Source organism: Musa acuminata, chromosome BXJ2-3 (assembly GCF_036884655.1).
Source record: "Musa acuminata AAA Group cultivar baxijiao chromosome BXJ2-3, Cavendish_Baxijiao_AAA, whole genome shotgun sequence".
Lineage (NCBI taxonomy): Eukaryota > Viridiplantae > Streptophyta > Magnoliopsida > Zingiberales > Musaceae > Musa > Musa acuminata.
In genome coordinates this window covers 9,709,008-9,725,373 of record NC_088340.1, presented here as the reverse complement: position 1 = coordinate 9,725,373, position 16,366 = coordinate 9,709,008, and the positions used below count along the sequence as shown (strand labels likewise).

General features: G+C 39.9%; 2 protein-coding genes across 4 annotated transcripts; both read right to left on the bottom strand.

Annotated features, from left to right (window-relative positions):
* Positions 1-8,203: 8,203 nt before the first annotated feature.
* Positions 8,204-14,016, bottom strand: LOC135607303 (heat shock 70 kDa protein, mitochondrial-like). Its single transcript, XM_065099039.1, has 6 exons — positions 13,836-14,016; positions 11,265-11,341; positions 11,070-11,148; positions 10,420-10,986; positions 9,707-10,327; positions 8,204-9,099 (listed from the first exon to the last, which is right to left on the bottom strand). Exons 1-6 carry the CDS (start codon positions 13,911-13,913, stop codon positions 8,479-8,481), a joined length of 2,043 nt encoding a protein of 680 aa, XP_064955111.1. The 5' UTR covers positions 13,914-14,016; the 3' UTR covers positions 8,204-8,478.
* A 530-nt stretch (positions 14,017-14,546) lies between these two features.
* LOC135606460 (uncharacterized) lies at positions 14,547-16,016 on the bottom strand. 3 transcript variants are annotated; one of them, XM_065097490.1, is made up of 5 exons: positions 15,948-16,016; positions 15,798-15,867; positions 15,176-15,705; positions 14,939-15,033; positions 14,547-14,759 (listed from the first exon to the last, which is right to left on the bottom strand). In XM_065097490.1, coding segments are annotated over exons 1-5 (702 nt in total). In that variant the 5' UTR covers positions 15,954-16,016; the 3' UTR covers positions 14,547-14,758. The 3 variants fall into 3 exon arrangements, with proteins under 3 accessions (XP_064953562.1, XP_064953561.1, XP_064953563.1); XM_065097489.1 differs by having other exon boundaries at positions 14,547-15,033; XM_065097491.1 differs by lacking the exon at positions 15,798-15,867 and having other exon boundaries at positions 14,547-15,033; positions 15,948-16,003.
* Between the last annotated feature and the right edge of the window lie 350 nt (positions 16,017-16,366).

The following is a 16,366-nucleotide window of genomic DNA, read 5'->3' as shown; positions in this document are numbered from 1 at the left end:
TCAAAGATTCGAGAAATCTAAAGGCAACTCAACTAAACATCAACCACAACACAAATCCATAATCATAGAAGTATATACAATCACAAAAAGATAATTATTTACCATGAGTTCTTATCCTTACACATCTTAAACTCATCATTCCATACACATGAGCGGTCCTTTAACATTTTACAACACATAAGTATCAATAGATCCTTAACATTACATCAGAAGTAAAGTTTACTATACAACAAAAACCATCATCCAACAAAGATTAGCTCAAAAATCTTCTAGCCTTTCACTGCTTTAACCCAATTCTAGCTTTCAGTGCGTGGCAAGCTACCCTGAAAATTTTATATAGCAACGGGGTGAGCATAAAGAGCTCAGCAAGTGTCTAACATATCCATGGCGATAGGAGAAGTTCAAGCAGGTTTAGTATCAAGATACAAAGTAGAAATACAAATGTTCATTTGAAGTCATCTCATTTGATATAAAATCACAAAGGTTTACCTCGTTCAAAAACAGGCATTAGACATAACAATAGGAGAAAGGAAATTGGAGCATTTCATTGGGAAAAGAAACATTTAGGCATGTATCAAATGGCACATGAGGCATTTAGGTACATATCAAAGGCATAAGAGTGTTTGAGAGCATAACAATGACATACGAAACACTTCAAGGTATAACAAGTGAACCGAGTAATAAACACAAGCTTGTATGTCATTTTTGATGTAGCATGCATTCCATTTTTATCCAAAGCATAATATGAACTCATAAACAAAGCTTTCGATATCATATCAATAAACATAGATGGCGCTGTGGGACCAATACATAATGTGATTCATCCATTTCTGGATGACCACCAAGCATAAGTCTCCCACGTCTGGGAGCTCCATCCACCCACGTCTGAGTGAAGTCAATGGGGCCGGCAGAGCAATCGCGGGCTCTAAGCATAACTCCCTTTACCATTTCTGGCAAAGGTTCACAATATCCCACAAGACACCAGAGTACAAAAAGGGTAGTATGAACAATAACATTGGCACATATAAGAAGCACATGCGGAACAACAAAATATACATATGCCTTTCGAGTCAATACGATACAAACATAATCTTTCATAAATGTATTCAGATTTGAAAGAAAACAAAAGTAAGAGCATACAAGGATTTCAAGAAATCACATATAGCTCAATTGAAATAAGAAGGTTAGGTGAATTCAATGTCCAATGAAATTAAACTGGAAGAGGCACATATCGGAAGCAAATGCGGAACAATGGGATGCATGTGCCGAATCATTACGATGCAAACATGATCTTTAGATGATAGCTGCAGATGTACAAATAAATAAAGGACAAAAGTATACAGGAATTAAAGGTAATAATGTAAAGCTTAACTGAAGTAAGAGTTTTTGCCGAAATCGATTTCCAAAGAGAAGAAACAAAGAAAGCTGAAATCGACCAAAGCTCGATTCTGGCAGAATTTGATAGGAACATTATATGAACGATTTGGATGACCAATTATACTCCAATTTATACAAAATAGGTGTCATTAGAAAGCCGTATCAATCTATTTTCCGATGAACTCAGATTTATAATTTTTTGAGTTCTCAACAGGATGTTACAACAAATAGAGTAAAGGAAGGTCAGAAATGATCATCCCTGTTTTGCAGACTTGATAGGATCGATTTAAACAGAAATTTCAGAAGGCAAACATACTTCAAAATTTCCAACTAGGTGTCAAAAGAAAGATATACGAATCTAGTTTTCGAAGAACTAAGTTTTGCTTAGTTCAGAATTTTCTCTAGAGAGTTATGAGCAATTTAGTAACAGAAGGTCAGAAATTTCAGTCCCTATTTTGCAGAATCTATAGGGTTAATTGAAATAGAAGTCTTAGTAGGCATTTAAACTCCGAATCATTCAATCTTAGTGTCAAAATAAAGATATTTGAGTCTACTTTCAAATGGAATAGGTTTGTCTAAATCAGAGTTTATTACAAAATGTTATGACCGAAACATTGAATAGAGGTCAGATTACCGAAAAATTTCAGATTCATGGATTTGTATCAAAAGGAAAGAACGGTTTGGTACTAAGCTGAAATCTTTTGCATTATGAAGAATTAAAAGGAAAATAAAGATTAGGAATTCTGTAGGAAGAGATTAGAACACTTGCCTTAAACAAATTTGATTCCCAAATGGGGGGAGTTGATGCAAAACCTCAATCAAATCTTCTTCTTCAATTCCTCTTCTTCTTCTTCCCTTCTCGTCTCTTCTTAAACTCATGTTGGATGCAGCATCTGAAGGTTACATTTAGTTTCTCCTTTAATCTCTTACTTAATTACTTTTGGTTAACACAAGAGTTGCAAAGTTTCAAGGTGGCAAGCATGCATGAAAAGTGCTAGGTGTCATCCTTAGGGCAAACTTAGGTGGCATCATTAAGCTAGCTAGTGACACATGTCCACTAAATTTTATTTTATTTTATTTTTATTTACTCAATTCTGAATATTCTATAAATCATATCAAAATTTTAATATTTACTCTTAGGTCCTTGGCCATAAATTTTAATATAATATTATTTAATATAAAATAATTATTAAATAATCCTTATTTTTTACAAACAAATATTTTACTAAATTTTTAAAAAAATGGGGGATGTTACACTCTCCCCTCCTTAGAATAAAATTTAGTCCTCTAAATTTGTCATATCTCTTTCAGCGAAAAGATGAGGATAAACCAGATTTGTTGTCAAGGAATCCCCAACAACAGTAGTTACGTGTAGCAAATAATCTAGTGGTTTAGGTTGAATGCCCAAGTGACAAGCAAAATATTGTGAAACAAAAGACAAGTTGGAGCCAGGATCAAATAAAACTTTTGCATTTCTATTAGAAACATGTAGAATACCTTCAACCACTGATTTAGAGGCTCTGGAATCTTGTTCTGTGATAGCATATACTCTAGCATGGGCTGTCGGCTTAGGGAGTAGTGGCTCTTTCTTCTTGTTTAGTGGGCAGTCTCTGACTTTATGATCTAACTTTCCACAGGCAAAACAGGCTCCAGTCACCCAAAAACACTCACTTGTTTCATGATTTCGTCCACATTTTGTACACGATAGAGTTCTTTGCGATGGAGTTCCTTTCTCAAATCTAGGTACCTTTACCTTATCGTTACTTCTTTCTACTTCATTTCCTCTCTTACTTTTACCAACAAACTTATCCTTGCTATTCTTGTCCCTGATTTCTTGGATCTCCGCCAAGTCTTTTTCAAGTATGAAAGCTCTTTCTACTACATCAGTGTATACTTGGAGTTTCAAAGCTGATATCCGGCTTCTTATTGCCGGCCTTAATCCTCTTTCAAATCTTCTTGCTTTCCTATATTCATCATCAATCATATGTGTGGCAAATCTAGAGAGCTCGGTGAATTTAGACTCATATTTGGCTACTGTCAAATTTCCCTGGATGAGATTCAGGAACTCCAATTCTTTCTGCTCTCTGATACAATCCGGAAAATATTTATCATTGAACTTTTCTGTAAATACCTTCCAAGTGATTGGCTCCTGTCGAGCTTCAGAAATCCTCTTCATGGTTCGCCACCAGTGCTCAGCCTCTCCTTCTAGCATGAAGGTAGCAAGAGGAACCTTCTTATCATCTGGGCAATTTAAAACATCAAATATTTTCTCCATCCGCATCATCCATTGTTCTGCTACCATTGGATCAGGCTCACCACCAAAACTGGGAGGACTAAGCTTCTCAAACTGTTCAATTCCCAACCCAGTCTGGTTTGAATTCCCACCTTCATCATTTCTTCCTTGTCGGACTTGTTGTTGCATTACTTGTGTCATCGCCTCTAGAGTTTTCATAATTCCACTCAATTGATCAGAAGTAGATGCAACAGGAGAACTAGATGACCTCGTCATCCTTGCTTCCTAAAAATAACAAAAGAAGACTTTTGATCAGTCTCTAAATAGAAATCACTAAACCTCAAAATTTATTACACATCTAGCATATCAAAATTCTTAGAAATCCTCAAACCATGCTCTGATACCACTCTGTCACGCCCCCCCCGAATTATCACATTCAGGAGGTGTGACCCTGTCTAAAATCAATTATATTATAATTCATCATCAATTCAATCCAGGATCTAATCTAACAATTTGAGGATACTAAGAATCATTCAAAATCAATATTCACAATTCATAAACCTGAACGTTACATAAATCATTATCCACTTCACTCAAAGATTCGAGAAATCTAAAGGCAACTCAACTAAACATCAACCACAACACAAATCCATAATCATAGAAGTATATACAATCACAAAAAGATAATTATTTACCATGAGTTCTTATCCTTACACATCTTAAACTCATCATTCCATACACATGAGCGGTCCTTTAACATTTTACAACACATAAGTATCAATAGATCCTTAACATTACATCAGAAGTAAAGTTTACTATACAACAAAAACCATCATCCAACAAAGATTAGCTCAAAAATCTTCTAGCCTTTCACTGCTTTAACCCAATTCTAGCTTTCAGTGCGTGGCAAGCTACCCTGAAAATTTTATATAGCAACGGGGTGAGCATAAAGAGCTCAGCAAGTGTCTAACATATCCATGGCGATAGGAGAAGTTCAAGCAGGTTTAGTATCAAGATACAAAGTAGAAATACAAATGTTCATTTGAAGTCATCTCATTTGATATAAAATCACAAAGGTTTACCTCGTTCAAAAACAGGCATTAGACATAACAATAGGAGAAAGGAAATTGGAGCATTTCATTGGCAAAAGAAACATTTAGGCATGTATCAAATGGCACATGAGGCATTTAGGTACATATCAAAGGCATAAGAGTGTTTGAGAGCATAACAATGACATACGAAACACTTCAAGGTATGACAAGTGAACCGAGTAATAAACACAAGCTTGTATGTCATTTTTGATGTAGCATGCATTCCATTTTTATCCAAAGCATAATATGAACTCATAAACAAAGCTTTGGATATCATATCAATAAACATAGATGGCGCTGTGGGACCAATACATAATGTGATTCATCCATTTCTGGATGACCACCAAGCATAAGTCTCCCACGTCTAGGAGCTCCATCCACCCACGTCTGAGGGAAGTCAATGGGGCCGGCAGAACAATCGCGGGCTCTAAGCATAACTCCCTTTACCATTTCTGGCAAAGGTTCACAATATCCCACAAGACACCAGAGTACAAAAAGGGTAGTATGAACAATAACATTGGCACATATCAGAAGCACATGCGGAACAACAAAATATACATATGCCTTTCGAGTCAATACGATACAAACATAATCTTTCATAAATGTATTCAGATTTGAAAGAAAACAAAAGCAAGAGCATACAAGGATTTCAAGAAATCACATATAGCTCAATTGAAATAAGAAGGTTAGGTGAATTCAATGTCCAATGAAATTAAACTGGAAGAGGCACATATCGAAAGCAAATGCGGAACAATGGGATGCATGTGCCGAATCATTACGATGCAAACATGATCTTTAGATGATAGCTGCAGATGTACAAATAAATAAAGGACAAAAGTATACAGGAATTAAAGGTAATAATGTAAAGCTTAACTGAAGTAAGAGTTTTTGCCGAAATCGATTTCCAAAGAGAAGAAACAAAGAAAGCTGAAATCGACCAAAGCTCGATTCTGGCAGAATTTGATAGGAACATTATATGAACGATTTGGATGACCAATTATGCTCCAATTTATACAAAATAGGTGTCATTAGAAAGCCGTATCAATCTATTTTCCGATGAACTCAGATTTATAATTTTTTGAGTTCTCAACAGGATGTTACAACAAATAGAGTAAAGGAAGGTCAGAAATGATCATCCCTGTTTTGCAGACTTGATATGATCGATTTAAACAGAAGTTTCAGAAGGCAAACATACTTCAAAATTTCCAACTAGGTGTCAAAAGAAAGATATACGAATCTAGTTTTCGAAGAACTAAGTTTTGCTTAGTTCAGAATTTTCTCTAGAGAGTTATGAGCAATTTAGTAACAGAAGGTCAGAAATTTCAGTCCCTATTTTGCAGAATCTATAGGGTTAATTGAAATAGAAGTCTTAGTAGGCATTTAAACTCCGAATCATTCAATCTTAGTGTCAAAATAAAGATATTTGAGTCTACTTTCAAATGGAATAGGTTTGTCTAAATCAGAGTTTATTACAAAATGTTATGACCGAAACATTGAATAGAGGTCAGATTACCGAAAAATTTCAGATTCATGGATTTGTATCAAAAGGAAAGAACGGTTTGGTACTAAGCTGAAATCTTTTGCATTATGAAGAATTAAAAGGAAAATAAAGATTAGGAATTCTGTAGGAAGAGATTAGAACACTTGCCTTAAACAAATTTGATTCCCAAATGGGGGGAGTTGATGCAAAACCTCAATCAAATCTTCTTCTTCAATTCCTCTTCTTCTTCTTCCCTTCTTGTCTCTTCTTAAACTCACGTTGGATGCAGCATCTGAAGGTTACATTTAGTTTCTCCTTTAATCTCTTACTTAATTACTTTTGGTTAACACAAGAGTTGCAAAGTTTCAAGGTGGCAAGCATGCATGAAAAGTGCTAGGTGTCATCCTTAGGGCAAACTTAGGTGGCATCATTAAGCTAGCTAGTGACACATGTCCACTAAATTTTATTTTATTTTATTTTTATTTACTCAATTCTGAATATTCTATAAATCATATCAAAATTTTAATATTTACTCTTAGGTCCTTGGCCATAAATTTTAATATAATATTATTTAATATAAAATAATTATTAAATAATCCTTATTTTTTACAAACAAATATTTTACTAAATTTTTAAAAAAATGGGGGATGTTACAACGGTGCTCGACCATATCAGTCTCCAGTACCCGAGCAATGCTGCTCAGCTAGTCATGCATTCCTCCATCATTTGTTGCCAACCAGTCCAGCGTCCGACTGATACCCATTCCCTGAAGTTATGTTGCCCAACTAATCCAACATCGATCGGTGATCAAGTCAACAATCCCTGTATGACGGTCGACTCATTTAGACAAGGACACTGAGCCATGCTCCGAAGGAGCCAAAGCATGGCCCTCTCTCGGGTGGGGGGGGGGGAGAAGAGAATGATATGGCATATTTTGGTAACACGCTCTTTGGCAGCAGTCCACAGCCACTACAACACCAGCGTGGAGCTTAAAAGCTGATGTGGCGGACCACGTCGACGCAACGCCTCAAACTTAGCTGACTCAGCCATCCTCCCGTGCAGTACAAGATTGTGCAAGGTATGCTGTCAGGTACGAAGCCACCCCCGAAAAGCTTAGGATGGTGTCATCGGGTACGAAGCCGCTCCGGAAAACTTGGGATGGTGCCGTCGAGTACAAAGCCGCCCCAAAAACTCAAGACAGCATTGTCGGGTACAAAGCCACCCCGAAAAACTCAGGACGACATCCTCGGGTACAAAGCCGCCCCGAAAAACTCAGGATGGCGCCACTCGACATCGTGCCGTACAAGTCGACCGACATCCGCATAGAAGATATGAGCAAGCCGCCTAAGGGGTTGGCGGCCATTAATGAACCAGGTACGACCAACCCCTATGTGCAGGTATAAAAACCCATCACCTGGCCGGTGCCAAAGGGAGGAAAAAAAAACTCTCTTTGATTCCGCTTCAACCTTGACTTGAGCTTCAGAGATGTCAAGTCAGGAAATCTCCCTCCCGACCTTATCCTGTGTGTAGGAAACCGGCGACAAAGAAGCAGACCACTCGTCGAGGGTGAAGATCGTGCTCGGAGAGTGGAACCCGAACTCCACCCGACCCGACCCGACGCTCGCTCTCGCCACCGGAGTGTCCACGTGGGCAGCCCTACGCATCGGGGACTGGACCAAGCCGTGTTGACTCCCCGACCACACCGTAAAGGTTCAAGACAGTGAGAGTCGAACCAATACAATGATCGGGTGTGTTCTTGGGGGCAAACACTCCACCGGCTTTTCATTTGTTCCACGTACAAAGATTGGATCTGACTATCAACCAATCTTGTGAATCCTACTGCGCATTCTATTGATGAGTTTTGGGTGGTCGGCTCTTACAAAAACAAAGTCATGAAGCAGACTCCCAATATCAAGGCAATTAAAAGAAAATTCATCCTGTTAACCATATGAATCCGATCATGTTCCAATCCAACAATTTAAGCTTTTAGAAATAATGACATCCATAAAAACATTTCCCATATTTGTTGACTAGTCAAATCCAGCAAATTCTGCATTTGCTCTCCACATGAAACACCAGGAATGATTACAGATTGTCGAATGATAACAGATATTGTCACGATTGATTCACCAAGTTTATGATCCAGTGGCACTCCTAACATCTAGAATCCGATTGTTTCTTATTTCACATGAAGAACTAGTACAGCAAAATCTGCTCATGCCCTGGACAAAAGTTACAGTACATCAACTTCCATATGAAATAGAGTTAGGTTGGTCGATAGTCATCTCTCCGATATTCTACTTCTTGACCTCTTCATATTCTGCTTCGGAAGCCTGACCACCACCTTGAGAGCCACCAGAGGATGACCCACCTGAGCCTCCTGCCATGTGTTGCCCGATCTTTGAGACTGCTTTGTTTGCTGCGTCAAGCTTGGCCTTGATATTATCAACACTGTCTCCGGCCATCTCTTTGCGAAGATCAGCTACTGCAGTCTCGATCTCGGTGACCACCTCAGCCGGAATCTTATCCCTATACTCGCTTAAGCTCTTCTCGATACTGTAGATTGTCGTGTCAGCACTGTTCTTGATATCGATCAGGGCTTTCCTCTCCTGGTCCTTTTGAGCATGCAGCTCAGCCTCCTTGACCATCTTCTCAATCTCTTCCTCGGAGAGGCCACCAGATGAGCGAATAGTGATCTGCTGTTCTTTTCCAGTAGCCTTGTCTTTAGCTGAGACTGTCACAATTCCGTTGGCATCAATATCAAAGGTAACCTCAATCTGCGGCATGCCTCTTGGAGCTGGTGGGATGCCAACAAGCTCAAACTCGCCTAGGAGCTTGTTGTCGGTAGCCATTTCACGCTCACCTTGCAGCACACGAACACCAACCTGGGTCTGGTTATCAGCTGCAGTGGAGAATACCTGATTGATGGAAGAAACCAAATAACCTCAGTATCAAGTAAAAATTGACATCCTATTGCACATCTATCAAAGCATGAAAATGCTTCTCCCAAAATCCACATAAGACAAACCATTTCCAGTGCTAAACAAATGTTTTAACAAAATCCCGAAACAGACATGCCACAAGCTAAAAACAAATTCAGGTTGATGAAGAGTAATAAACAAGGTACGAAATATAAAAGCATAGGTTCAAAATTCAGTATTCATCTTCTTTTAAGGTGAAACAATTATTGCTCTCATAAATTTCAAAATCTCAATGGCTTTGGCTGTCATTTCAGTCAAACCTAATATAATAGCAGTTAAGCTATACCATGATTTAGGTATCCTGTTATCACTACCTTGATAACAGATTCTTGATGAAATAGCAACGTAGGATGCTTGTATGGACAAAATATAAGGAAACAAAAAAAGGACTTGCATTTGCCATTCAAGTAGATTAATTATGATGAGACTTTGCTGTTGGAGTCGCATTTCCTTCTGGTCCTATGTTTTCATGAAAACCCCATATACGTAGCTTCTTTTATTAAACTTTCTACTAATAATTTTTTTTCATCAATCATATTCTTACCTGACTCTTCTTCGTGGGAATGGTTGTATTCCTGTTGATCAGTCTCGTAAAAATACCACCAAGGGTCTCAATACCTAGTGACAAGGGAGTTACGTCTAATAAAAGGAGCTCTTTAACATCTCCACGAAGTATACCACCCTGAATGGCAGCTCCCATTGCAACAGCTTCATCTGGATTCACTCCCTTGCTAGGGCTCTTTCCAAAGATTTCTGAAACTATTTCCTGGACTTTCGGAACCCTAGTCATTCCACCAACAAGAAGAACCTCATCAACATCCTTGCTGCTTATGCCAGCATCCTTCAAACAGCTTCTACAGGGATTTTTGGTTCTTTCTATTAAATGATTCACCAAAGTCTCAAACTTTGATCTTGTGAGTGTTATGTTCATATGCTTTGCTCCGGAAGCATCAGCTGTTATGAATGGAAGATTGATCTCAGTCTGGGATGTCGATGAGAGTTCAATCTTAGCCTTCTCAGCCGCTTCCCGGAGCCTCTGTAGAGCCAGCTTATCCTTTGAAAGGTCTATTGCCTCAGTTCTCTTAAATTCATCAACCAAGAATTCTACCAATGCATTGTCAAAATCTTCTCCACCCAAGAAGGTGTCGCCATTTGTCGATTTAACCTGAAATAAAGAAATGAGACCATTAACAAGACCTAACAAAAAGAAAAAGCAGACCCTCCCTACCAAAGGCAAGAAAAATAAAGACCATATACCTCAAATACACCATTTGATATTTCCAAGATTGAAACATCAAATGTTCCACCTCCAAGATCAAAAACTGCAATGAGGCCCTCCTTGTTGTTCAACCCATAGGCAAGCGCAGCAGCAGTTGGTTCATTGATAATTCTTTGTACATCAAGACCAGCAATCCTCCCTGCATCCTTTGTAGCCTGACGTTGGGCATCATTAAAATATGCAGGAACAGTGATAACAGCCTTTGAAACTGACTTCCCAAGATAAGATTCAGCAGTTTCTTTCATCTTTGTCAAAACAAATGCACCAATCTGGCTGGGAGAATACTGCTGACCATTTGCTTCAACCCATGCATCCCCATTGGGTGCCCTCACAATCTTGAAGGGGACCATCTTCATCTCTTTCTGTGTTTGAGGATCATCAAAGCGGCGTCCTATCAGTCGCTTGGTTCCAAAAAGGGTGTTTGTAGGATTGGTAACTGCCTGACGTTTTGCTGGAGTTCCAACAAGTAGTTCTCCCTTCTGATTAAAAGCTACAACTGATGGTGTGGTACGAGCTCCTTCAGAGTTTTCTATGACTTTAGCATTCTGTTATACACAAGCATAGGAGAGTATTATTCATTATCAGAGTTACAGATGACCAAATACAAACAAGACTATCAGAGATCTACCTTTCCCTCCATAACTGCGACACATGAATTTGTTGTTCCCAAATCAATTCCAATTATATCATTTCCAGCTGGTTTTGTGCTGGATAAAAAGAGAAGTCATGGGTAAAGCAAACCAAAAAAAGAAGAAGCAGAAAACAAGCATATTAGAGAAGCGACATTAAAGATGCACTTCAAATTAAATACGTGAGACAATACCTGAACGATCTAACCAAATTAGCCCATTTATGACCCAGAGGAGGAGGACACCAGGGCACACTTGCATTGCCAGATAACTGCATAAATAAACATGAAATATGTAACGCTACAAGTATAACTATGTTACTCAACATAAAAAATAGCAATAAGCTATACAAGTACTAAAACAGAATTATCATAATTTAATACAAACAAGAGATAGCAAAGTGATGGATAGTAGGGCAACAAACAAGAGGCAAAAGAGATAATGGTGCTCAAAGGGGGTGCCCAGTGACATCAAAGAAACAAATGAACAACACGAAACTAACTTAAGAATTATCACCTTGATTCTGTTGTTTTAGAAAACTGCAAAACATGATTATGCAATCCATCACCATGAAAGAAGCTTCCTAGCTGGGTGATCATGGCAAAACTTCTATTTTTTACTTTTCACTCTTTTATTTTTCCAGTTATGGAAACAGTGAAAGCGACGCTGCTACCCAATGTTCAATTGCATGTGCCTTCCACTTTCTAACAGTACAACACTCCCACATGCATGGCATATGCAAATGATTAACCATTGCTAAAGATTTGGGATTATGAATAATAGCTAGAAAATTTGAGAACAGAAAGTTCACATGCAAAATCAGATTAATCATTGCATGTTGAAAATAAGAAACACTTCAATTATGAAAAGAGTGATAGTTAAGAGAAGATACTACAGAAAGAGAGATGAAAGAAATGAATCCAGAGTATCAGTTCAAAGAAGGAAGAAAGTAGAAACAAGAGGAGTTAAATATATGGAAAAGAAGGAATAAGAACTGCACCTGATCCTCATGACTAAATAACAAGTGATAAAGATCAGATGCACAGCTCCATATGAACAAAACAAAAACTTCTAAAGATAAATAATAAAAGGAAGCACTTTTCAGGTTAGAAAAATGCTCTTTTACACCCACAACGGAAGCACAAAGGGACAACCAGATGACCCAAACTATCAGTCTCTTTACACCCACAATGGAAGCACAAAGGGACAACCAGATGACCCAAGCTATCAGTCTCATACTGACAGTATGCCACTACGTTCCCTGATTATGTCCATAGTTCACACTGACGAGGGTGCCCTTGTTTGGGTTCCTCCTGTAGGCATCTGAAGCAGAGCTCTAAGTCATGAACCCAACTTTGAAAATCAGCTAAACAAAAAGCCATTAATTTTGATATTGATCAAGATCTGATTTGCTAAATTTTAGAACGAAATATAGTTCACAAGACCTATATCACACAAATTCCGTAAGACTATTAATAAACAAACTTGTTATGGTCTGTCCACCATTAAAAGATGAAGGGAAAGGAACAAAGAAGTAGAAGATAAGATTCACTTCATGGCCATTGGCTACTAATACTTGTCCATTACAATACCACAGGCTTGGGAACAAAAGACCTGAGCAGCGACAGATCACTAACACACTACCATAAGAAAAGAAAATTCAGCCCAGACTCAGCCCTATGATAAACAACAGGGAACAAGATTGCTAGTATGTGTACCAGTGTTGTCTCTCTCCCTTTGCAGGACCGACTAGGACAGAAGCTGCAGATCACCAACCGGGTAATGGACTGGGGTACTGAGAGGGTTTTAGTGAGAAAAAAGGGTACAAAAGGTGAGGACAAGTTTGCCGGAAGGAGCATGGTGGAACAAAGAGGGAGACACACACAGAAGGATGGGTAAATCAAGCCGACAAAAAGGAAAGAAAGACAAGTACAAACGCCACTTTGGCAATGATTTCTTGTATTATACACCACAGTGAACCAATATTAATAACAAAATGCAACTACGCAATGCCTGATTGCATCAAATAAAAAACTCAAATTTCAGATTTGTGCATGCTTTTACATCAAATATTAAACCGGTACACTCAATCTAAAATACAATCTCTGTAAACATTCCACCTCTTATGAGCTAATTTTCTATGATTTCAGTCTTAGACAACCCAGATGATAAAACAAAAGATCTCAAATAGATATAAACCATCAAAATTATGTTCACTTTCGTGACTCCAAATCTTCCTCCTGAACCCTCTAGAATTTATTGGAAAGTTTTTGTAGCTGAAACTTCTGGCACCAGAAAAACAACCAAACGTACTACATCTGGCTTCAACAAATATACTGTCAGCACGAAGAATATAAAACACGGAAGCTTCAACTATCAATCAAACTCTGAGCTCGATGTCAATCACACTTCTCAAATTAAATTTTACGATAAAACAATATTAATCAGGTTTGTGCAATTTATCATTTTTATATGAAAACACAAAACATAAAAGATGAAAATTTCTGACCATGATGATAACAAGAAGAGGAAAGCATTATTGGGCCTGCACCAACTCACAGCAGAATCACAATAACACAATAATGGTGAAAATGAGGCTAATCGAAAGTCTAACTGATCCGTAACAATACAAAAGCTACATATAATCTTCCAGGAAACGGTACAGAGGCACCGTGCAAAGACTACAAGAAATTTTACGACAGGAAGGTTACTAATCCGGGCCGCTTCGAAGGGGGCAACAATCCGAAGAGAGAAAGCGAGCTTACGCATCTAAGGCGAGAGGACAGAGATGGCGGCGATAGATCGCCCCGCCTCAAAGCTCGAAGCATCATGGATGTCGCCATCGATCTCCTCCGACGACGCGAGAGACACAACAAGGGGTCGGGTGGGTTTAGGGCTCTGAGGTGATTCTTCGAGGCCGGTCTTTGCTCATTCCCCTCGAGCTGCTCTGTGGCCGCAACTCGCGCTATCTTTTCGGTCTACGGCCGCCCGAACCGGGTTGGATTCTTGGACCGAACTCCAAGATCACTCGGGGTCCGATTCATAATACATGTCCCGACCGGCCCACCCATCACATTAATGGACCCTAAGCGTGGGAGATGAACGGTCCATAATACATTGCCCGACCGCCCAGTTCATCCTCTCCAATGCTCGATCTGCTCCCCATCAACATACTTTAGAAGATGAACGGTCGTTTCCTCCGTTCTCACAAGAACGCGCCATTTCTAACCGTTGAGATCCTGATGAACGGCTAAAGAAGTTTTGATTCCGGGCTTTCTCGATTTAGGCAGGCAACAGGAAAAACCCACTTAACTGGGTGGGGCCAACACCGAAGCGTCGCCTCTCATTCGTCGATAGTGGCCTCTTTACCTCGGTGTCACCTGTGCCATCCGCAATTTGGGATGTCGAAGACAAAGATTATTTAGAAACGTAAGGATTACTATTAATGTTTCTCCTCCTCTTCTCCAAAACACAAATTATGCCATTAGCCACTTGCAGATTGTCTTACAACAGTAAACTGGCACATACAATTAGATGCAATACCACAACATGTGATACATATATCTAGAATCACTTTTTGTCTTGATGAGTACAGTGGAGATGATACATGGTTGACTAGCGTATGATTGATGATGGACATATATCATGCTCTTTTTACTGCCAATTGAAGCATCGGACTTACATTAAATCTGCAATGAAAACAAACAAAGAGACCAAGAAACTGTTAGCAAACAAGCCTTGATGGTGATGGATATTATAAGCTCAACGTATATGTCTGCCAACTATTTGTGTTTGCATGGGCTACCCATTCAATCTTCTGTGGAGATCAAGTGGCTTAGATCAACGACAAAGCTGAGAGAGAGATTACCAGTGGCTTCTTGTTTCTTGGGTCTGTGTTTCCGATGATTTGGGCATCACTGCAATCTCTGGATGGATCTTCTTCTTCAACATTTTTGTCATCAGCTACCCATTCACCACAAACCAGTCAACAAAACATCGAGATCAGGAAACTGCTAGTAAACAAGTTTTGCCATTCACGGAGAGAGGGTGGCTGAGAACAGCATTGACACTCACAGACCATGCATGAGAGAGTGGCGAATCGTACCTTCTGTAGCTTTGTGTTGGTGGTGGTGTTGGCTTTGGCTTTGGTATTGGCGGTGCAGGGTGATGTCCGCTTCTCCTGTTTCTTTGTCTTCGCTGTCTTCTTCCTCTCACGGTTGCCATTGGCTCCCTCGTTGAGATTCTCGGCAGCAAACAGATCAGCGAGCGTCGTCCTTCCCCGCTCTCTTTTCTTCTTGTCCTCCTCCAGCAGTGGGGACTCTTCCACGTCTTGCACCACCACCTTCACCTCTTTCACCTCTGCTTCAACAGGTAGTTTGACCTTAATTGACTCGATGATGGCCGGCGCAACTTCCGTTCCTTCTTCTCTCTCCTCTACCTCCATGTCTGCTTCGTCCTCCTGCAGGAGATCGCCTTCCTGGATGGAGTAGGATCGAGAAAGAAAGTTGCCTTGGTGTCCCAACGTGCCAATGGTGAGAATGCCATCGAGGACGTCGTGAAGCAGTAATGGTTCCTTCTCCATCAGACCCTCGAAGACCACCTCCTGCTTCTCTTCGTCATCTCCGCCGAAAGCATCTGGGAATCAGAAACCAAAAAAAGGGCATCATCTCGCATTCCCGAAACCGGGGAAAGCTACGAGGAAGGAAGTCCTCAGAGTCTCCCCCAACCTTTCTTTCGAGAAACCTGGGAGTATTTGACGCTGGGGTGCAGCTTGCGACGCATCCAATCGAAGATGATCTATGCCACAATAGTCACAGTAACAGTAGCTGTATAACCAACACAACAACACAGTAGCAGAGAGGGATCTGCTCACTCACCTTCATCGTTTTCTCTCTGGGAACCACCGAAGTGCATGCAACACAAGGAAGGCCACCGCAAGGCTGGAGTGTGGTGGTGGTCTGAAGAGGGGGGGGAGGACTTTAAAAGAAGGAGATGCGGACACGATAAGGAGATGGCGACGCAAAAATCGCGCTCATGACAAGCCACTTGGCCATCTCTTCCGTTCCAGGTAAATGGAAGTGCGATCGGGAATTGCCTCGTGATTAGTGAACAGGAGGTGGTCCCGAGGGGTTTGGTTGGCATCGATTTGGCTCGATTGAACCGGCGAGATTCGTACAATGGGGTCTCCGCGCTGCTCGGCCATGTGAGGGTAGGGCCCGGTCAAAATCAATATCAGACTCATCCAAACTCGGTCAAAGTGACATCAACAATGCAATGCACTTGCGCTGCAATTTAT